Source organism: Boleophthalmus pectinirostris, unplaced genomic scaffold (assembly GCF_026225935.1).
Source record: "Boleophthalmus pectinirostris isolate CB_2022bp ecotype Guang Dong unplaced genomic scaffold, ASM2622593v1 HiC_scaffold_21, whole genome shotgun sequence".
NCBI classification, from domain to species: Eukaryota; Metazoa; Chordata; class Actinopteri; order Gobiiformes; family Gobiidae; genus Boleophthalmus; species Boleophthalmus pectinirostris.
The window spans coordinates 24,163,259-24,187,721 of NW_026571175.1; the positions used below are offsets into that span (position 1 = coordinate 24,163,259).

The 24,463-nt window shown below is 37.1% G+C and overlaps 1 protein-coding gene across 1 annotated transcript in view; it reads left to right on the plus strand.

Annotated features, from left to right (window-relative positions):
* Positions 1–298: 298 nt before the first annotated feature.
* Positions 299–24,463, plus strand: part of LOC110168920 (solute carrier family 45 member 4) — a 44,018-nt gene continuing 19,853 nt past the window's right edge. Inside the window, exon 1 of the mRNA XM_020934410.2 lies at positions 299–1,351. Within this exon, the coding sequence (XP_020790069.1) occupies positions 1,051–1,351 (301 nt within the window). The 5' untranslated portion in view covers positions 299–1,050. The remainder of the gene's footprint in view (positions 1,352–24,463) is intronic.

Sequence of the window (24,463 nt, forward strand, 5' to 3'; positions counted from 1 at the left end):
CTTCAGATATAAGAACATCGTCTTCCAGCATTTGCGTTATGCCATCAGGACACTTAAAAGATTCAGTATACATCTTAGTGCCATGCTTTTAGCCCCACTGACGTACACTACGCCGGCTATGTGGTCCAAACACGTTTATATATGGCATATTGAAGGTAGCCGTCTGAAAGTTTAATTGCAGTGACTCACTTGTTATTTTTTTTCTTTTTTTCTCTCCATGTCCCCATATACTACTGTACCACTGGGCATCTCCTTCGTGGCCCACGTCGTCCTCCTGTCGTCCCGCCTCCAGACTGATCAGCCAATCGATGGGGATTTTCAGAGGAGCTCCGCCCACCTGCACCGCCCGCCCCGCTCCACCTCCCCCCTCCTCCCTCCACGCCCTCTTCGAGCCCTGTTTAGTAAAAATGACTCTTGAACTCACCGAATGGTCTTCTATATGGATTTTTACTGCTTCTAATAGACAGTAAACCAAACTGAGGGTGGACCTCAAATGACTGAAAAGCCATAATTTTTCACTTTTACACCTAACTACATACTGCATACATGCACCATACAGCCATTGTACAGACTTTAACATACACAAATCCAAAACCTAAGCTGACAACTTTCCAGGAGCTCACTCAAATGCACACTATTGGAATGTATTGTGCAATCTTCCTGTGAAAATACAACTGCTTCCTTCGTTTTTGGGGGATCTATGTTAAAAAAAGCTCTTTATTTCTTGAAGATTAGCCTGTTACATTAGCTAGTTTTGAATCAATGCAGATCTGCACAAAGTAGTGTTATTATTGTTTTTAAAATTATGTCCACCGCCTTCTAGTTTAGCAAATTCAGACAATTTTATTACCTCACAGGACAGGACATAAGTTTGTAAAGCTCTGATTTTGTTACATGTTTTGTTCTCATACCAGTAATTTAGCTTGAACTGCTATTACCTAGTGTTGTTATTGCTACTTCCTGCTACTACGAAGACTTTACATAGCTTGTAGTATTGCTATTTTCATTGAGAGATAGATCAGGAGGGTGCGTTTGATTTCTTCAGCGTGCATGCCCTGCAGGATGCCTCCACAGAACACAGAGGCTGAAGCCATGCAGGTCGGGTCTCTGGTGGTCAACGGAAATAAAAACTCAACGGTGGTGAACGTGGACGAGGAAAAGGGCGAAGCGGGAGAGGCAAATGGATCGGGAGGAAGCGCAGCACCGGCGGGGGAAGGGGAGTCGGAGAGCGAGGGGTCTATAGAGGGCATCCCGCTGAAGAGATGGGTGATGCATGGAGCGGTCATGTTCGGCCGAGAGTTCTGCTACGCCATGGAGACGGCGCTGGTCACACCTGTGCTGCTGCAGATCGGTGAGTAATGGCAAAGTTATTACTTATTTTAAAGGTACATGACTGAAGATGAGTGTGTTGGGTTAATTCAGAAAAAAATACTATAGTAGTATTAGTTTTTGAGTAAGGGTTAAGGGTTTTGTCCAGTCAGTGTATTAAAGCACCATTTTACTAGAGATGTAACATTATTCAAATCTCTTTTCATTATATTTTCACCATATGCCTGTCAAGGTGCTTATAAATACCGTATTTTTCAGACTACGAGGCTCACCGGATTATAAGGCGCAATATCAATAATGTTTTATTCTCTCATTTATTTTCATACAGAAGGAGCACCATTAAGGTGCATTGTCGATTTTTGAGAACATTAAAGGATTTTAAGTGCGTCTTAGTCCAAAAAAATACGGTATTTCTTTATGTAGTCTGCGCTGAAACAAAGCAGAGGATCATGTCTAAGTAGAGTTCTGTTTTTTTAGCTACTGCGGCACCATGACTGTTACTCTAGGCAAAGAGACTTGTAATTCAATATGTGGTGATGGCCCACGATATTATTGAGAGGCTTTTGACCATATGACATCACAATATTTTGGTTATTGTTACATCCCTACATTTTACTGGACACTTTTTACTGTGATTGCAGGTGGGTAATGTATTAAATTATTAATAATGTTGCTTAAATGTTGAATGTTGAGGGCATTGTTTTTTTCTCCTTTATTAACATCTCAAAATGCTGTAAAAAAAAAAGAAAAAAAAAAAAGTGGTTTATAGTGGTGCAGTTAAAGGTAAGTTCTGTGTGTCATTAACAAACAACAAAGACCTTTAAACAAAAAACGCCCGCTTGATAATGAGGCTTGGTGTTGTAATGACGTCCCCATAAGTCAGTGACATAACCAACTTGAGCCTCCTGTTATCCCAGTGCTGCCGTGACATTTATACTGACGTCTTGACTGCTTGTTCTGTCTACCACCTACTGTGAATCCTGCCAAGAGATTTACCAACTCCCTTAGGCTCACACACAATCGATCAGCCCAGTGGTCACACTGATGGAGGTGCCATCTTTGACAAGCTCTGAGGAAATGCCAAGTCTTTTTGTTTGGGCGGACAATGCGTGAACATAAGATTGAAAAGATACTTGTGTAGGAAAGGCAAGATATATTCTCTAAGATGTGTTTTGATAAATCAAAGTCACCTCTCGTATGCAGTAGCTTCCCTTTCTTTCTTCTTACTCCTCTTACGTCACTGAGGAGACTAGACTGACCTTGCATGCATTAATTTAAGTTGTCATAGATGAGTTGCCAAAAGATTAATTATCTTATCTTAGTAATGTTGGTTGTACTTAAGTCAGGATCTTAAACTGTGTAAAGAAGTAGACTAAGATGCAATAGTGAGTTTTGCGTAATATAGGACCTTTAAAAATAAAATAAAGCTTTCATTGTCAACCCCTCATCATCATAATTATGTTTGCTACATGAATGGGCCCTCAGTAGCCTTTTTTGTTCTAAATTTACTCCTGATTAAGCTCTCCTAACCCACTTATTTATTTGTATCACTTTTTGTGTCTGAGGCTCTCTTAGATTTTGGAACCGCACAGAGATACAGAGCTGTGTGTGGTAAGTCTGAAATATTAAATGAATGCAGACAGTACCCAGGCTGTGACTTCAGAGTGTGATGGTATTTGGGACGCTTAATCCTCAAGGGTCATCCTTTTCTTGTCGAAGCTAATGGACCTCCATTTACTTTGGCCTTTATATTAGACAGTACAGAGACAGTACTATAGACAGTACTGTAATTATATAATTTTAAAAGAAGTAGTCTAAGTAGTCTTGTCCACCAAATTAAAACTAGTGCTAAGTAGGGCTGGGTATCATTCTGAAGTTGCCGATACGATACATACCTCCATACATAAGCCACGATACGATATGATACAGTGATCTTACGATTCGATACAATTCAATACCATATATTTCAAATCAATTCAATACAGTTCAATAAAAAAATAAAGGCTAAATCATGGCTGTGACACTAAAAGTTTGTTAAACCACTACTTGGCAAAGTGAACACAAAACACACCCATTTTAATCATCAAAAACAGTAAGAATGTCAAATGTGTTGCATGAACGAGTTTCCTTTCTCTGAACAAGAAACAAAACTGTGGCTGTAACAAAATAATTTAGTAAAATATATTAAAAAAAATACTCTTGGCGATATATCGATTCAGCAACCCACGATATCGATGCTGTATCATTACATTAAATTATACTATATATCGATATTTCAGTATTTTTGCACAACCGTAGTGATAAGATTAAAATTGTCTTTTAAATTGGCCAATAAGTTATGAAAAAATTTGAAATGCCAAAAACAGTCCAGAATCAGAATTGCATATACTAGTATACATTAGATTTACATATTGCAGTAATAGTGGAAGGCGACTGAAGTAATTGAAATATATATACATGTACAATAACTGCATTAATTAAATTGTAGGCGCTTTTCACTTCAAAATATGCCTCCATTACGACAAGCAGATGGCAAACCTCTACACTTGAAGCTCCACAGTTCACCTTTGCAGTTTCCGTCAAAATACTAGAATCATAAAAATCCACATCCCATTTTGTTTGTGTGACTGTCCAAATGAAAAGGCTCATAATCCCACAGTTTGGCTCTTGTTGAGGGGGTCCATTGTGTGTGTAACCCCAGCACCCAGGGTTGGCCGAGTGTGTGTCTGTGTGCGTCTGTGTGAGTTGTATTTACACAATCTCCTCTCCTTCCTTACAAGGCTGTAGTCCTCGGCTCTGTCCTGCCTCTGAACCCACAGTCTCGGGCTCCAGTCTGCTCAGAGGGCACGTGTTGGCAGTTTCATGGAATTTTTAGTGTTTTGAAACAAAGATGACCAGTGACTTCTTTCTTTTGGTTAAAGGTGCATTGAGTAACTTTTCTGGTGGAGGGTCCGTCAAATGCTTTTCTTCATGAAGATGTTATTGCTTTGTCTGGAAAGTTTCACAGTATGCTATTAAACCTTTCTGTCTTCAGTGGAGACCAAACCAGACCATATTATAGGTCAGATCTGTGGAGAGGCGACCCTGCTCACATTCAGAATGCATGTTTTTCTACATATATTTGAGCTATAAATCACCTGTAAATCAATAAATGTGGTTGAGCTGTTTAAAGTCATACTGTGGAACATTCCAAGTAGATCAGTGACATTTCCATAGAAACCAGCAGGTGACAGACCCCCACTGAAAAAATTACATAGTGCACCTTTAAATCAACAATCATTATTATTTATTCTACCCTGTAAATCTTAAATCTTACATAAAATTAACAGAAATCTCCCCGTGTTTGCAAAGAAATTACGCACACAACAATAAATGAGCCCCAAAATGTATGGCTCCAGCTTTTATATATTAAGCTTAATAATAAGATGACATAGTAATTGTCGCCTAGTAAAATATACCAAAAAATACTAAATAATGATGATGTTTATTTAATATTGGTATAATATTGGCAAATTTAGTATTGCAATATTATAAGCATTTGCACAGCCTTATCTCAGCACTAAGGGAACTGGCAACCACAGTTTGTATTACCAAGCTGCTCGCACTCATCAGATCATTGGTGGAGGGATCTTCAGCATGATTCAAAGTGAAATAAACAAGCTTGTATTGATTGGTGCGCTGACGGTAGGAGCAGTTGTATACATGCTGATTGGTCAAGCTGCTGATGCCTATAAAAGCTTTGTGTGCGGAGAGCTAATGGAGCAGAAAACAGACTCAAGGCCACCTGTCTGCCTCCACTAGAAAAAGACGGGTTCAAGCAGTTTACTGTCCATTCAAGTACTCACAGTGGGGAGACCTGTTTTAACCAGTCTTTAAAGGTCCTATATTATGCAAAACTGACTCATGTGAGCTTTAAGTCATGTTAGAATGTTGTCACCTCATCAAAAACATACCTAGAGTTGTCTTTTGTTTCATTCACACATGTTTGCGTAATCCTCATTATTATTCTGTCTACATCTCCAAAGCTCAAAATGCTCTGGTCCACATTGTGATTTCTTTTATTTATCATCTACATTTTACGTTTTATCTTTTGTTCAGTAAACGCAGTTCCAGGGCTGAAATAATCTAAATGATTCTAGTGAAGGTGTATGGTGATGGATCCCTAACCAAAATGTTACATAGTGCACTTTTTTCTTTTTTTTTTTTGCTTATGTGCAGCCAGTGGGGAGGATAATACCCCTTGCTACTTCTATGCAAAGGAGGGTTGCAGCTGCAGTTCATGTTCCTGTTTTACAGATGCCTTACTGTGATTTTTTTTTAGCATTCAAGTTGATCTTATTTTTACATTTCTTGTGCATTAATTGCTATGGCAACTACTGTAAATTTTCCATGACTCTGAAAACCCATGTGGAGAGAGATTATGAAGGTTACACTGAGTGGCTGTCAGCAACATGCAGGTGAAGTAGGAAAGTACATTTATTTTTATTTCATTTATCATTAGTGTCATTACAATTGATCTATCAGCATAAACTTTCCATAACAACAATGTTAAAGGATCCATACTACACTGTTTTCTGATATACAGTGTGTTATAATGTTATTTCCATCATCTTATCATCATGTTTTTATACTCCATACACCTTCACTGGAATTATTTGGATAATTTCAGCCCTGGAATTTTCAATTTTTACTTAACTAAACATAAAAGGTAGCTGTTAACTTTAAAACTGCTGCATCATGAACTTTGGAGATGTAGACAGACAAAATAATAAAGAATTACTCAAACATGTGTGAATAAAACAAAACTCTAGTTATGTTTTTAATGAGAACAACATTATAACATGGCTTAGAGCTCACAAGAGTCAATTTTGCATAATAAAGAACCTAACATAACAACTGCAACCCTATCCCTAAGTCATTACACACAAACACAGCTCCTCTTTGTTCCTCCTTTGACAGTAAAGCTAGTAAATTAGTTAACAGTCTGTCTCTTTGGTCTGTAGTGGTGTCACGCTGTCATAAACGCTGTCCGTGTCACTTTCAAACTCTGGGGACATTGTTATATAAGGCGTCGTGCTCTGAACCAGCTCGGTGTCTGCTCTCACCACCTGCTTCGGTCTCCTCTTGTCTTTCTCTGCCTACATTTTCCATTCGTTCTGTATTTAATCTGTCCATTACTGAGTCTGTTTCATTGTATATCACTTATCTGGCTCTCAGTCTCATTAAGGCATTAGCTGATGCTGTAGCTGCACGTTGAAATGTATCTAGATGACAGGAAGAGGAAATCAAAGGCAAAATCGAATCTGCTCAACAAGCCTTTGATACTGATAGCACTTTGTAATATTCACTCCAGCACCTTCAACAGCTCGGACTCATGTCTCTTACCAGATTTGCATCTTTTTTGTGAGATATTTTATGCTTTTACAGGTATTTTAGTTATTGCTTTGCTTGGAATAATCTATGGTATGAGATTAAACATATCTATCTACCATTTATTATTATATGGTGTTTGTGAATTGGGTTGCCTCTCCATTGATCTGACCTGTAATGTAGCTTATATTAGTAGTTGTCTCCCTTGAGATAGATTTAATGTCAGTGCATCTTTAAACAATAACATACCTAAATCCGTGTATCATTCGTTCATTTGTTTTTCAAAATAAACCAAAAATAAGAAAACAAAAAATGAACTATTCTCTTCATTATTTGTCTCCTAAACCAAAATGAAAAAACCTATAATGGCTGTTTCCTGTTTACGTGACTTAAACTGCGATGCCGAACTGAACCAGGACTGAACCAGGTCTGAATTGGTCTGGTCCCGGTCTCAATCATGGTCTGGTCCTGGTCTCAGTCCTGGTCTCAGTCTCGGTCTGGTTGTAGTCTCAGTCCTGGTCTGGTCCCGGTCTCAGTCCCGGTCTCATTTCAGATTCTGTTCCCGGTCTCAGTCCCGGTTTTAGTCCCGGTCTCAGTCCCGGTCTCAGTCCTGGTCTGGTCCTGGTCTCAGTCCCCGTCTCAGTCCTGGTCTCAGTCCCCATCTCAGTCCAAATCTCAGTCCTGGTCCTGTTCCCAGTCTCAGTCCTGATCTCAGTCCTGGTCTCAGTCTCTTTCTGGTCCTGGTCTGGTCCCGATCTCAGCCCCAGTCTCAGTCCTGGTTCAGTCCTGGTTCAGTCCTGGTGCAGTCCTGGTTTAGTCCTGGTTCAGTCCAGCATCACAGTTTAAGTCGCGGAAACAGGAAACAGCCATTATCTGTTTCCATTATTTATTTAAACACAAAATCGAAAACTGAAAAAACAAATAATTCATTTTCATTTTGGTTTTGGAGACAAATAATGAAGAAAACAGTTGTTTTTTCATTTTCTTATTTTTGGTTTTATTTTGAAAAACATGAACAACTGAGATCATTTTTAAACATTTTGTTCATTGTAAACCTTTTTATTGATCTAATAATATATCGTCTATTGACTTCCTGTTCAATACTGTTGAATTGACTGACCTCGCATTTTCATTGTGGTATTTCACTGTAGCAAGCAGCAAATTTTCATTTACTTCAGCCTGAATAAGTACAAGTAAATACAGGAAAGTGGGCTGAGATAGGGGGCAGGTGAAAACGGAAATTCACTCAAGCACTCAAGCTTCAAATGCAGGACCATACAGTATTACTCAAGCATGCGTGGATCTATTGAATCTATTGAAAAAGGACTCAGAATAGGCTAATGGTGAGGAAACGTCTTTGTAACTCCATGAAGAATAGCTGCACTTCCACAGCTAACGGAGATACAAAATAAAAACAAATACAAAATAACATGGTAAAAAGTTTCTGGTTGCATTCTATTCTTTCTTTCTTTCTTCTGTTTCATAAAACGAGAGAGTTGATCCCTAGAGCTTAGTTTATTAATCTGTGCCTGGCATGTTACAAATTCATTTCCTGAATATTTGAGCTGGGGGAACCTTTAGCTTAATCTTTCACCAAAGCAGATTACTGCGATCCTGGAGAAAATGTTCAATTCAGGGTGTACAAAGTAAATGTTGCATGTGCCTGGAGTTAATGCTTTTCTAGATTAAGCTTTGTTTCCAATATGTGGTGGGCCTTTAAATGGTATCTCTATAAATGCCCATAGTGTGTTAATGGTTGTGTAGTTTTAGGGAATACAATGTTGTCCAAAGTGCGTATACTTTAACCTTCACTGAACAAGAAAATTTGGAAAAATACATTAAAATTCAGATGGTAACTTGAGACAGAGCTTGTTGTTTGCGTATCTATGGTCTGACCCTCCCCTAGTTACCTGCAATTACACAAAAACAAAATCAAGTATGGGGTGGGGGTGCAAGAACTGAAAAGAAAAATATCTGTGATTACATAGCTTTTTATTTTGTGTTTTGACTGGCTATAATGTCAAGTACTAGGGCTTTAATTAAGACTAAGACCAGCGCTGGAAGGTAACCAAGTACAAAAGTAAAAGTACAATACTTAGGTACAAATTTTAGATATCTGTACTTTACTTAAGTACATTTTACTGTGAATACTTTTTACTTTTACTTCTCTTTAATTAGTGAACATGTATCTGTCTACTTCACTACATTTTAATCTGGATTGAAAAGTAAAAAGTACTTTTCTTGATAGTTTGAGACCTGCTGAAATGACAGAGCCTTATTTTTATTTTTTAAATTTGAATTATCGTCCCAACTTTGACCTAAAAAGCACAAAAACAGCTAGAAAAATTAAGAAATCAATCGAATCACTTAAAATCAGCCAATTAATTATCAAAATCACTACATTTTATACTTAAGTTGTTCTAAAAAAAAAAAAAAACTCTACAAAATACTTTTAATTTTTACTTTTAAAGTATATTTTTGAACTGCTACTTCAGTACTTTTACTTGAGTAACTTTTTGCCTCTGTATCTGTCCATTTTACTGAAGTAACATAATTGAGCACTTCGTCCACCACTATTTAGAGCCACTAATGGTGAGAATGTGTTAATTGTGGTGTTTCCTAGAAGAGCTCCTCACCAGCTTTGAGCATGTAACCCAAGACTTGTCATCTATTTGCAGTCTGGAACACCTGATCTTGGGTAGTTTTAGCCCTGGCTTCAGCACGGCAGGTACGGGGCCTAATCCGTGAGTGATCCTATCATGGACTGCTCTAATCTCACATCTGACCTTGCACAGTTACACAGAGTTATATAAACCACTGGAGATGACACACACTGACTAATCACCATAATCTGACCTAGTCTCCCCTGGACGCCCTGATGGAGGAGGAGGAGGGAGGGACGGAGCAAAATGTGCTGCAGCAAAGATAGGAATTAAGAAATGGACAGTTAGGTTTATTATGTTTTTTCAGTGCACTGTAACAGGCGCTCAGGGAAAATATATAGACACTTTCACTTCCAGTCTGTGCTATGTTATTTCCTCATCAGAAACATACCAGGTCTTGTGTTTTGTTTCCTTCAAACATGTTTAACACACAATTCCTGCATGTTTGAGTTCCTCTCTCAAATGGAAAACACCCTGTTCCACCTTGTGAAGTCATGTGGTACGACAAGAAGTGTTCTATTGTGTTTTTAAACTCCATACACCTTCACTAGAATCGTAGCATATCCATAACATTTTTTAAACTGTCAGCAACTTTCATAATTATCATGATATAATCGTTACTCACAATTACCGTATTTTTAGGAGTATACGGTTTTTCATGGTTTGGGTGATCCTGCGACTTATACTCTGGTGCGACTTATATATTAAAATTTTCATAGTGACAGGCGCTATAGGCTCTAGGCTTGTGTGTCAGTATCTGCTACTCCTATCCCGCTTCTCGCTCTACTGTGCATGTCTCCTGCAGAAAAATCTGTTGTCCTGCTGCAAGGAGTGAAATATTCAGCCAAAAATAGTAATCAAGTAGCAGAAAGAAAGTTTGGAGTGAGCGAGAAACTTATGAGGGACTGGCGGAAAGCGAGGATGGAGAACACAGCTTCACGGCATTACACATTTTTTGGCTGGTGTGGCTTATACTCCAGAGCGACTAATAGTCTGAAAAATACGGTATCTTGGCCAATCACTTTTTTTATATATACTTTGTGTCATATTCCAATAATACATAATTTCCAAACAGAATTACAAATCTTCACACCACATTTCTATATGGGCCCATGCCAAGTGTTATCCGCCATTAATGTCCTTCTTCACACAAGGTGAAACCTGGGTTTGTCCCCATTCAATTTGTATGTTTTCAGTGTGGCAGCCTCAGACAGCTCTTATCTCCGTGTTCTTGTGCCTGTGTCCCCTGTGAAAGAGGAACGTGTTGGAGACAAACTCAAGTTATTTAAAGACCCACTATTCTTAGGCCTTTTATATAACTGTTCATTTATTTATCTGTGGACATTTGCACAGAGACAAACGGTTTTAGAGAAAGTAAAGTTATGTGTTGACATTTTTTAAATATCTGGGTGAATATTATGGATACCTGTAGGCAACTCAAAGTAAATCAAAGTATGTAACAAATGATTTTAGTCGAGGTGGAATGAAAAATTAAAAGCTGAAGGTAAAAGGTAGCTGTTAACTTGAAAACTACCACTACATCATGAGGTGGAGCAGAGCATTTTGAGCTTTGGAGATGTAGACAGACTAATAACAAAGGCTTACTCACACTAGGATAATGTGTGAATGAAAACAAAACACAACTCCAGCTATGTTTTTGATGAGGTAACATCATTCTAACATGGCTTAAAGCTCACATGAGTCAGTTTTGCATAACATAGAACCTTAAAATAAAAAATGTATTTATGTATTTGCACATATTTTGCATTTTCCAGTATTTTGCTTGGTAACCTCTATCTCTCAAACCAGTGCCTGTTGTGTAATGAGAATGCCCAGTCAGCAGATACCTGTGTGATTATACATGTGTGGATGGGGGAGTGTGTTTTCCCAGGCTGCTGCAGATAAACCGGCCCTGTGTGTGTTAGAGACGTCAGGAATGCTGCAGCGTGTGTCCTTGTGGTGCAGTTGTTGTGCTGTTGTTTGTCAGCACATAGCTCCCCGCTCGGCCTCCTGGGACATGAAGTCATCGAAAACAAACGCCCTAAGCCTCTCTCTGGTGACTGCCGGCGGCTTGACAACACGAGGGCTTTAGATTCATTTCAATGTAACGATTTATATTTGAATACATTAGAATGCAGAGTCCCAGAGGATTAAACGTATCTATATAAGATTGTCAATAAAGAGGGCTGAACAAGGCAAAGGAGATTAAGTCAAAGAGGTCAGATGGAGATATGAACAGAATATATTGGAAGAACGTACATGTCCTATATTATGCAAAGCTTTAAACCATGTTATAATGCTGTTACTTCGTCAAAACATTCCCAAAGTTGTGTTTTGTTTCATTCACACATGCTTGGGTAATCCTTTAGTTATTTCTTATTAGTCTGCCTACATCTCCAAAGCCCAAAATGCTCTGTTCTGCCTTGTGATGTTATGAAGCAGTAGTTTTCTTTTGCCTCTTGTTCAGTAGAGATTGTCAATTGGAAGTTCTGAAATACTGTGATGAGAATTTGATTAAGTTGCATGTATGTTGTTGCAGTACCCTAAGTGACCTGTAGGTGAATTGAGAGTTTTCTTTTCCCCCTTTCTCACAAATATCCAGATGCACAGAGCTGTTTTCACTCACAGGTGGCTCATTTGTTGGCATTGTCCCAGATGTTGACTTGGTGTGATTCCCATGCCCCCCAGAAGCTTTCAGATAAGCTCAATGTGAACAGCAGTGTAGCCTGGTGAAAACTCTGGGGCCAGTGCATAACACGCCACCGTTTGACCTCTGAATCCACACGGGGTCATTGGGACGAAGCGCTCGGCTCAGTCAAACTCTGTCAACAACATTTTGTATCACGAGGGTCACCCCAAAAGGCATGGACCAGCGCTATGAGGTCATCTCACCCAAACCAGCTGCTTATGCCATTCCATAGCACTGAAGGTGTGTATGTGTGTGTGTGCATAGGCCTGTCACGATAACACAATTTGAAGCATGATACATTGCTACAGAGAGATATTGAGATAAATGATAATATTGAAACTATTCACATCATTGACACAATAACAATAATGCAAGATAAGATTTAAAAAAAAAACAATATTTATAAATATACTGTAACATTAAATGGGCTGCAACAGATAAATAGCAGAATGATTCAAAATATAAGTTATTTTTTCAACATTTACAGCTCAAAAAAGCTCAAAAATTAAACAAAAACACTCCAAATCTCCCCACTTTTGCAATATTGAACCCAAAAAATATTGTTCCAGCTTTCATATATTGAACAATAAGTTGATATAGTGATCTTATAGTATCTTGACAGGCCTGTGTGTATGTGTGTGTGTGTGCATTTTCATAATAGATGTAAAAATGAATGAAACGATAATTCATTGACTGAAAACAAGCCTCTAAGATTGACTGCCTGCAAATTGAAATAGCAGTTTAAGTGGGGATTGTTAATAGAGAAAAATCCTGCACACCATCTTACTTGCAAATTGTGAGGTTTATTAGGACAAACCGTTCAACGTTTCGGCACTAGGCCTTCATCAGGCAAACAGAATGAGAGCTCAGGTGGCAATCTTAAATAGGGTGTGGCAAGCACCCAAGGGTGACAGGTCATAAAGGAACAGTCCTTGAACATGGGCTGGATCCTATGTGTATAATATAGATGTGTATATGGCACAACAGCCTTATTCCATAGTTTGGTGAATATATATTATATAATGTCTATATGTATTCAGATGCTCTTCTATTTTATTTTTCTTTTATTATTTAATAATTTTTTTCTACTATAATTAATATTTTATTATTATTGTTATTACACTGTATGTTGATTATCTTAGTTTTTAAAATAACCATATTTTCCACACTATTAAGTGCTCTGGATTATAAGGTGGTCATTGAATGGTCTATTTTCAAACTTTTTTCACAAATAAACCGCACCGGACTTTAAACGAAACACAACAGTTAGATGGGTCAGTCGGATTTTGTTTGTCCATGGTGACTCTCGGCTTTGTTCAGTTGTGGCGTGTAGGGAGGGTGCTGTCTGGGACCGCTGGATTGTTGCCGTGTTCGCTTTGACTCAGTTGTTCAGTTGTGACTAGAAGTGCACTCGCTTTTTCGGTTCGTTCCTCTGTTCCATTCCTCGTCGGCGTGGAGTGATGAGTGTGGCAGCAGGTGTTTTTCACTGCGCGGTCGCTGTCTGCTCCGTGCGTGTTTGCCTGCGCTGTGGGTGGTGCGGCTTTGTAGTTTACTAAAGTCGTGCTGGGACACCCGAGTGGATTCGTGTATAGGGTGGTCTGGATTGCGGGGCGCGCAGTCATTTTTTGATGGGGTTGGAAGCTTTTGAGCACACCCTATGTTGCGGAAAATACGGTATGTTGTTTTTGGCACATTGTTCCTTTACGACCTGTCAACCTTGGGTGCTTGCCACACCCTATTTAAGATTGCCACCTGAGCTCTCATTCTGTTTGCCTGATGAAGTCCTAGTGCCAAAACGTTGCACGGTTTGTCCTAATAAATCTCATAATTTGCAAGTGAATGGTGTGCAGGATTTTTCTCTATGTTCTTGGGCTGCTCCCTCTCCTCCAATGCACCCGTCTCAAGTAAATTATGTGCAAAGTTCTCATTCTTTTATATAGTGGGCGTTGTTAACAAATTTTACAGGCCGCAATTATTTGTACAATATAATGTCCTTTGCAGAGAAACAAATGGAGACAGTATAATACCCTGTAGTTTAGAGTCATTCTTGCATTAGGTGAGTTCATATTTCAATCTACCCTGAAACAATTATGCTACTCACATGACAGTGATGAAGAAATAAACCACTGGAAAAAGGCATCAATTTTTCCAAGATTTTTTTTCTACCATGATTGACAGTGCGCGTAGTTGTTTATGTCATTTCATTTTCAGTTTGTCTGGAATTGTGATTGCTACCTCATATTTTCAGCTTGCTACCAACTGAAGTTGTATTTGGATAAATCAATAAACATTTTTCAGATTTTCCTTTTGCTGGTTTGTTGGTCTGTGGTCCAAGTGTGGAGTAATTGCTTAGAGTGCATCTCGTGTATGCCCAGTGTTTTTAATGGAGCAGTAATGGCCGCCTCAGGGTTATTTTTGTGTGAGAGGAAAACAGCTGTGGTCTGTCACTGCAGTGTGGAGTCTGTGGAGATGGACGGATAGTCAGACACTAGATAATAATGTGCCATCAGGGATCAAGATGACACAAATGAGTAATTATTAAACCTAAGAAGGTTGGTGGTGAATGACAAGTGCTTCAGTGCCTCTCTTTATATTGGTGTAGACTTTTAATTTTGAATCGATGTTTGAAATTTAAGTTTAACATCTTTTTATGTGGCCCAAAACCTTTTTATTTCCATGTCGTCCATTGGAATTTAGCATGAAACAAATATCTAATTAATGAAATGAGTCAGACTTGGAATAATCTGAAAAGTGCGTATGAGGTTTTGATGATTCTCTAATTTTGACTTAATTTAATGGGACAATATCTGTTGTAAATATAAATGATAGTTCTGCACCAATCAATAAGCAATTTGTGAAGAAAAGTTGGAAAATATGTTGAAAATTACTGGAAGTAGAGTTCTATTTTAGAGAGTCCCATAATGATGACATCCGAGTAGGAAGAGTTCTGTCCAAAAAATGAAGTACAATTTACAAGAAACACATTTTGTCTGATACTTTAACCTTTATTTCAACAAAGTAAAAGTGTTTTCTACCTTTTTTATTTGTTAAATGATTTCAGTGTACATTAGAGGAGTTATCACATGGTTGTTTGGTAATAGTTGTGGAATTACCTAGAGGGATGTTGGAATTTCCAACCAGAAAGTAAAATTTTAAGCCTAAAAATGGCCAAAGTGGAGAGAGAATTATACAATGTTTAGCAAAATCTTAAATATAATAATAATAATAATAATACTTCGTCATAGGTATTTTAATGAGGAAGACGACTTAGCTTGCAAGTTAAGCTCAGTTTAACAGCTTTCAAAAATCACTGTGTCTGTATTTATTTGTGAGATATAAATATAAATATAATAGATTTGTAATATTTGTACATTTTTAACACTTGTCTTAAAGGTGCACTGTGTAACTTTTCTGGTGGAGGGTCCGTCAAACTCTTTTTTTCATGGAGATGTTATTGCTTTATCTGGAATGTTTCACAGTATGGTATTAAACCATTCTATCTTCATGGAGACCAAAGCAGACCTAGTTATGGGGCAGATCTGTGGAGAGGCGACCCTGCTCACAGTCAGAATGCCTGTTTTTCTAGGTATTTTTGAGCTGTGTAACATCATACTGTGGAACATTCCAGGCAAAGCAATGACATATCCATAGAAAAAATAGCAGGTAATGAAGCCCAAACCATAAAGCTACATAGTGCACCTTTAAAGTCGGGACACTTTATTCACTATTCTCCTGTCATAAGTTGAACCAAAAGGGTAAATGTTGAAAAAAAAATACTAGACTATTTGACAGCTATTCAAATGCAGAGTTGAGTCCAATAAAACTGACAGTTGTGACCCACTGTGCTGGAGTTATGTAAGGCCACAGTCGATTGGTTTTATAGACCTGTTTTTGGAGGTGTCACTCGATGCCAGTGGGAACTCCATTGTCAGATAGGTCAAAGCCACTCATAACTCGCACCCCTGCAGTCAATCACATCTCATTCATTATTAGTGGACAGCACATGCCACACACATGCTGCATTTAGTAGAGTGTACACTTGATTTGCCTATGACAGGTTGAACGAAAGCACACTTAAGGTCTTTATATTTAAGATTTTACCAAAAGTTTTACAGTTTCATTCCCTATTTGGCAATTTTTGAGGTTTTAAAATGTTTCTTCCTGGTTGGAAATCATGACTAGGGATTTTCATGACTGTTACCTAGCAACCATGCTGTACAGTGGGCCAAAACTCTTCTAAGCTGCACAGATAATATTTGACAAATGAAAATATAAAAAGAAACAACACCTTTATTTTTGTTGAAATCAGATTTAAAGTATCAGAAAACTGTGTTTCTTGCTCTTGCGTGGAAATCTTCAAGAATTTTTGGATTATTTGGATAATTTCAGACCTGGAATTGCTATTCTCTGCTGAACAAAAGGTAAAAGTTAGCTGTTAAAATTAAAACTATACGGCTTCATGACATCACAAGGTGGAGCAGAGCATTTTGAGGTTTGGAGATGTAAAAAGACAAATAATAAAAGATTACTCAAACATGTGTGAATGAAACAAAACACAACTCCAGGTATGCTGTTGAGGAGGTAACAACATTATAAGAGTCAATTTTGTGTAATCTAGGTCATTTCTTTGCTCTTTTACATCACAAGCTTACGCCAAGAAGAAGTTATCCCTCCTAGCTTATTGTCATTTGCATATATATATATATATTTTACATTGAAAGAAATGTCTGCTAACAACCTGACACAACTCCACATCTGGCTGAATTTCACACAAAAGTCTTTTATACTTGAAGGCTATAAAGCATTTTCAATAAAAGTAGCAGCAGTATCATGCCACATTCTTTTTCAGGTGCTTTCAAGATTTATTAACTTTCTTGGCAACAACATTACAGTAAAGATGTCGACAATGTTACAGTTAAAAGTGCACAGCGTCACCTGTTTATCTCCATGAAAAAATGTGTACTTTGTTGAGAATCTTACACAGTAAATATTAAATCTAAGCAGTTTAAAGTTTGAACAATAGAAACACCCATAATGAATAAATGCTAAATGGATTAGTTTAATGTCAGACCATGGAATATTCCAGGCAAAGCAATAACATCACCATGGAGACAAGTAGGTAACAGACCCTCCACCTGAAAAGCTGCATCGTTAATATTGTCCTTTGTTACTACTCTTTCCCTCAAAATACTTTGTTGCTTTTCAATTTCCACTCTAGTATTTGCTATTACTTTGTAGTGACATTTTAAGTACATTTTGTCCTTTCTTCACCCCATGAATGCCACAAAGTGTAACATATAATACCAAAATAATCTCAAATCCTCTTAAACTTCTTTCCCCTCTCATATGCGTCTCTTGCTGAGTGTTGGTGTAGTGTGGTAGCATGTGCTGACTTTACTGCAGTGTTACATAACAGAAGACAGCAGTGGTCTGTGTGTGTGTGCTGTATGTGTGTGTGTGTGTGTGTGTGTGTGTGTGCGTAGAGCCAGGCGTTTACAATGCAATTTTAATGGCAGCTTTTACACAGGGAGCCAGAGAAAGACAAAACACCTGATACCAAAGTGTTGAATGAGCCTAATCTGGTTTTCGTCTTTTGAGCTAACGGCGGTGAGAGACGCACTTTGGGATTGATGCTGAATTAAAAAGATCTCAGAAGTTCAACAATGAGTCACAATATTTATCACTGGGACTTTTTCTTTGAGCATTTTGGTATTTTTCTGTACCATGGTCAGATTTGGGTTGTGGAGAGTTGAATAAAGAACATCTATGGCTCATTATAGACACAAACTAATTACCAAAGTGATTATTATACATTCGTTTTTGGACATAAATCTGATGTAGGATTGTTGTATCAGTGGCATTAAAGATATGCAAATGTCACAGTACCGTATTGTCACGATATTTATTTCATGATCCAATATTTATTGCAAAATGTTATAGATGCTAACAGAATTATAGAAATGCTACTTTTTCAAGCTTTTGATGCTGTACTACATGCCTGATCTGTCAGAATTCGTTCGCTCGACGGTAGGTGGGTACTTTTTTTCATTTAACCAATCACTGCTATTTGGTCGTGACGTATGTAATGCTCCACTAACGGGGTTAACTGGTATATTAAGCTTTTCCCAAATCCTGTAGGAAGAAGGGCAATAACGTCTTTCCCCTTGATAAAATTCACCAAACATTTTCTTTGTTCCGGCTTTAAATCCTCAATCTCGGGAATCGTTGCCAACACAGAATATATGGCTCTTCACTGATTGGCTGGTGCCCAGAGAGGTCCGGGGTTTTGATCTAGTCGCTGGAGAGAAATTAAATTGAGTGAAGGCACTAGGTGGTGCCAGCCTGGCTACTATATTACTATCATATTCCAAAGAATTAAGATAAGTTCAAGTTTTAGAAAAGTTCACTTCATACTGTCTGCACTGAAAAGGAACAAAGGATCATGGTCTATGTAGTTTTCTGTTTTTTAGCGTTGCTACACCTTAACAATCAATTTAAGTAAAGAAGCTTATAATTCAATATACCGTGACAACCCTCGATATTATTGTGAGACTTTTGACGATGTGATATTACAGTTATTGTTACATTTCTATTTGTTAGTTTAAGTATTATGTCTTTTCATCAATATTTTCGACAACAATATATCATACTTCAAAATTTGTTATTGTGACAGGCCTAATTGTGGCAAAATTACAGGTGGGTGATGTACCATAAAATTCTTATCACAATTTAGTATCAGTGTTAAGAGATAAATAAACCCATTGCTAATTTTGTAGCGTAGTGCTGCATGAGAAAAAAAAATATATATATAATCAAAATTGCATATTATCACAGGGATGAGAGCACAATTTTATCTGCATATTGGCATATATAAAATTCTCATTCTTCAAATTCACAAAAGCTTGAGACTAAAGATGGCTGCACGACCTTCTTCCTAGAAAACAGGGGCAACTATTTACATGTATTTACATATGGACAGGCAGGTTAATGCCTGTTGTTCTGGCTGGTCTGGACAAAAAGCTAAAAAATCTAATGGCTGGTTGGGTCACTGTTTGACCTGTCATGATAATTACTATATCCACTTCTCATTTAATATATGAAACCTGAAACAATATATATTTTTGGACTCCATATTTATTGTGTGTACATTTTTTTTGCAGTAGTGAGGAGATTTGTGTTATTTTTGTTGTAATACGATAAGATTTGAGGTATATAAGTGACTTCTACAGGTAATTTTTGCTTCATTCTGTTATTTATTTGCTACAGCTCATGCCTTTTAATGATTAAGTATATTTAAATAATATATCTTGCATTATTGTTAGTAGTTTCAAAATGATAGTTTATCGCATGTTTATCTGTAGCAATATATCACACTTCAAAATTTGTTATCATGACAGGCCTAGTCACTACTTTAGTTGTAAATTTTAGATTTTCGGTTTGTAAACAAAACAAGCAAGCTTTGTTGTTGGACAGTGGTAACTCTGGACGAACCACCCCAAGTATTTATGTGCCCCTTGGCCTTCGCAGAGCAGCAACTTCTGACATGTCATGTCAAACTAGTCAGGGGCTAAAAACAAGACACGTGAATATTCCTCTCATGTCATCACATGCAATATATATTTGGAAAGCTATTGATCTTTACATACTTAAAGAAAATAAGTAAATAAACATATGTATACAGGTTTTAAAAGTAATCATATGGACCCAGGACAAAGTAGGATGTATGCTGTACTGAGCTAAATAAGTGCTCCCCATAGAATTACCCAAAATGAGACAAGCTTGTAAACAAAGGCAAAGCAGTTGTAGGTTAACACTCCTCCCTTTAGGGCACGACTGAGTTAGCTATTTGCAATATAAAGCCCAGTGTCTCAGTCTAGCGCCATTAATTTAAATGACTTTTGGATGATTCGAAAGGTCTTCATTTCAAGATGACTTCCTTTCACACCTGATCTACTTTCCACAACTCCTGGTTGGATAAGGAATTACGCTGACATGTTTATAAATATTTATTTAGTTTTATTTATTTACAAAGCATATACAAACATTGTGAGTATTTCATACAATTCTACAGAAGTCTTGTAAAAGAGAACTCCCCAGAAGGTACCTTAGCTTATAAAAGGGGCCCCAGATGTACACAAAACATAAAAACAAAAAATAAACACACACAGCTAAGACTTCGACATACTAATTATCCACAAGGGAAATTATTTGTCACAGTAGCTCACACATCATTGTATATTATAATAACAAAGAGCAAAAATATACATGTAATAATAAATTCAAAATAAGTAAGCAAGTAATTATACTTTTTTACAATGCAAGTGTTCTACAGTCATCTTCAAAATCACTTCATCTCTCCCTTTTAGTTTCGTCCCGTGCCTGTAACTCAAAAGACATCTTGTGTTCTTGTATTTTTAATGACAGCATAAGAGCTGCATATCTCTACTCTCTGTGGCATCAAACCAGCAACCAGACTGTTGTCCCATCAATAATACAATAGAACATTTAATTTTTTCCTTCAGTCTCCATCTGCCACCTCTTCCTCTCTGTACCCTGTCTCATCTTGTATCAGTCCGAGTCACCTGACCTGAACTCAGTCCTTGTTTTGTTTATTTAAAAACACCTGCTTCCTTGCTTCCTTTCCCTCGACACTTCCTCCTCCACTTTCTCCCTCCGTGACCTTTGAACTCACTCTCACTTTCTCATTATTTTCCTCTTGTTTTCTGTTGTATTTTCTCACGCCGTCTCAGGATACGACAGATTGTTTAGTTTTTATGAATGGGAACTTCATGGGGGTGTTTGATTTACTGGTGTGAAAGCATAAACCTACCATTGAAATAAATTAAATAAAAATATTAAATAAAAAAAAAATATATATATAAATAATCTGAAATATTTCAATAAAAAAAAAATCTGCAAGACATGATTAAAGTATAATAAATAAATAATAAATAGAAGATAAAACAAAAATAGAAAAGAATTTGTATATTTATGGTCTGTGTACCATTAGTTTTTTTGAATTTCAGTTAAGAATGAAAAACAATAAAATGGGAAAACAGTTATTTCATTTTTCCATTTTTGTGTCAAACAAAAAAAACAAATTTCAACCTGTATTTCCAATACTTAATTTAAAGTTTATTTCAAATAACCATGAACCATTTTATCTTCATGGAGACCAAACCAGACCAAGTTCCAGGTCAGATCTGTGGAGAGGCGACCCCGCTCACAGTTAGATTAACTATTTTTGTAGTATTTTTGAGCTATAAAACCACCTGTAATTTAATAAATGTAAAGTAGAGCTGTTTAATGTCATACTGTGGAACATTCTAAGCAGAGCAATAACACAACCATAGAAACAAGCAGGTGACGGACCCTCAAAAGTTACATAGTGCATCTTTAAAAAATATTGGACTTTAACATGCTGTTATGTCATTTATTCATTTAATTATTAAAGACAGACCTTTTTTGTTGTTTCACAAAAAGCTGTTTTTGATTGTGGTAAGCTTTCTTTGCCCTTTGCTTAATTCTTAATCTGAATAATTTCAAAGTTCAGTGTATTTCTTTTCAAAGACTGAAACAAAGGCCACTTATAAAACATTTTTCTCAGATTAAAGCCAATTTCTTAACAAACACAAAAGTGCCAAATGCTGACAGACACAGCTCTTTATCCCCAAACAAGAGGGAGGCTGTGCAGAGAGGAATCCTGTTTGTATCAGCTGATCGTAAACTTCACTTTGAAGTGAGACACGGCTTATTTTATGTATACGGATGCATTTATCAGCAGCAGAAAGACGTTTTGTGCTACATTTTTCAGTTCCTAAATGATGTCTATGAGCGTTGGGGCTTGGAGTTCAAATTTGCATCCAGACTTGATGAATAAACACTGGTGAAGTCACATGTTCAGGTCTGGGTTTAGTTGTGGGTGAGTGCCATAGACAGCAGAGAGAGGGGACTGTAAGGTCACCAGTTAAAGAAGATATAGGGGTTGAGTTGATTGAAATTGAGTTTGACTGAATTTAATTTGTCATTTAAAACCGCAAAGCAAAACCCCACACCTGAGTTGAGGCTTTAAGTCATTCCTGTTGTTGTCTCCTTCTGGTTTGTCACCTTATTGTCTTTTTGCATTTTTCTGCACATTTGATTGATTGATTTGTTTGATTTTAAGTTAAAACCAAAAGAAAAAAATAATCATATACACGCTACATATATCTATCTATCAATGCACGGAACGTCTGTCTGTGTCTCCTCCTATAAACAGAAAAGCACATTTCTCAAAAAGGAGCGGACAGAAGAAAACTTATATGAACTCAGTCTAGTCATTACATAGTTTAAAAAATTATGTAGTTGCTTATGTACATTGATCGCAAAACTTTACAAGTATTTACATATAGTCAATTTCTTAAGATATCATGTCTTCTTTATTACAACTAGAAACATCAAATCATCCATCAGTCAGGAAGAATAACACAGACTTTCTAAAGTAGGCCCAGTTTTTTTGGAGTCTGGCAGATTTTAAAGATCAGTGGCCATCATTGAAGCATAGCTATAGAAGAACTTTTATCCTTAGAGTGCAAAGTGATTTAATCCTTAGTAGTGATTCACGATCCAATACTGGTATCGGATATTGGTGCCTATCTTGAGAAATTTGCTGGATCAGATGTCTGCTTCAAAATATCGGTTCAGATATTGGTTTTGTACAAAGATCTGTTTTCTGGGTCTAATAATGTTTGAATTTTTATTTACACAAAGTTTTGTTGTTACTTAACACTTAATAACATGTTTGGATCAGTTCTATCTTATTTTATTTTAGTTTGAAGGAAATAAATGCTGTTTTTGGTCTATCAGTGGTAACGGTTGATATCGACAGATACTTAAAGCCATAGTATCGAAATTAATATGAATAAATAAATAAATGAATAATGAAAAAAAAAAAAAAAATTAATAAATGAAAAAAAGCTGAATCAGTGCATCCGTAATCCTTAGCAGCCAAAGATAAGAATTATAAGATAACAATAATAGTCTATGTTGTCTCTGTATATTCATTTATGTAATATGCTGTGTGTATTTATTTTTGCTGTCCACATGCTTTTATCAGTTTCATGTTTGATTTTAAGAGAAAATGAGTGAATGAATGAGTGAATGAATAGCCCTCTGTCCTATCTAACCAGTCAAACTAGTGCTATTCATGACTTTTATTCTTCTTTTATTTTTTCTCACTCATACAGTCTCACTGGACCCTCTCTTATTCTGTGTCCCCCTCTTCTTGTTAATTCATTCTTTTATCAGTCTGTTCTCACACTCTCTCCCTCCTTTTCCACCACTCCGTCTCCTTTTCTTTTTCTCTCTTTCTCAAATACTTCCTGCCCGCTGGGTCTCTCAGCATTGTTCTTAGATGTGAGTGTAGTAGCCCACGTCGCACTGTGGGAATTTGAGTTTTTTATTATTTTGCATCTAGGTGAGTTTGTGGGAACAGGGGCATATCTGTATTTACTATGTGTTTTCAGCCTTTACTGTGTGTGGGAAGTATATTTATTAGCGTCACTTTTCCTGTTTTGATGTTGACAGCGTACTAGACAGTCAGATCCCTATCAGTGGTTCTTGTCTGCTGTTTTATCGCCTTGTTTTTGAGTTATGCATCTAAATACATATGTTTACTATTTGTATCCGAAAGCAAAAAAATACATCCAAGCCAGACGCCAGGAACAAAGCATCAATTTTTAGTAGGAACACAGGAAGGACTTTGAGACTTTGAGAGTGACAGCCATATTTGGAAACAGGAAGTCAAGGTGATGGAGTCGCCGTAGTAACCGGGTTCCCAAGACCTGTCTGATGTCCGACGCCGGGGTCGAGACCTTTTCAAACCTGTCGCATGGGAAACACCGGGCACCATGTGGACAGATCATCAGGAACAAAGCTGCAATGTGTGTTTGTGAGACATGCTATTTATAGTTTAAGCTATTGTATTCAGATGTGTGCGTTACTATAAAAGAACAACTTTCGTACTTTTCTTTTTTTTAACTTCAAAAAAACACAGTAGAACACTTCCTGTATTACCTCATGACATCACAAACAGAACAGAGTGTTTTCAGTTTGAGAGAGGAACTCCTAAAGCCTATTATGCATGTGTGAATGAAACAAAACACAACTCCAGGTGTTTCTGTAATGATCAAACACCAACTCATAGATCAAAAAATTGTGTAATATTCCCTTTAAACAACACAAATCTGTCAGTATTTTTATGTTTTAACTGTGTTGGGAAAGTTCATTTCCTACATGAACTAGTTCAGTTCACTCATTTCAAAATGAACTAGTCCATTCATAACTCATTATTGTTTATTGTTAATAGTTTGTTCATAGGTCCAAAAATGAACTTGTTTTTCAGTACGTTGCTCCGAGCTATTATTTTTCAATA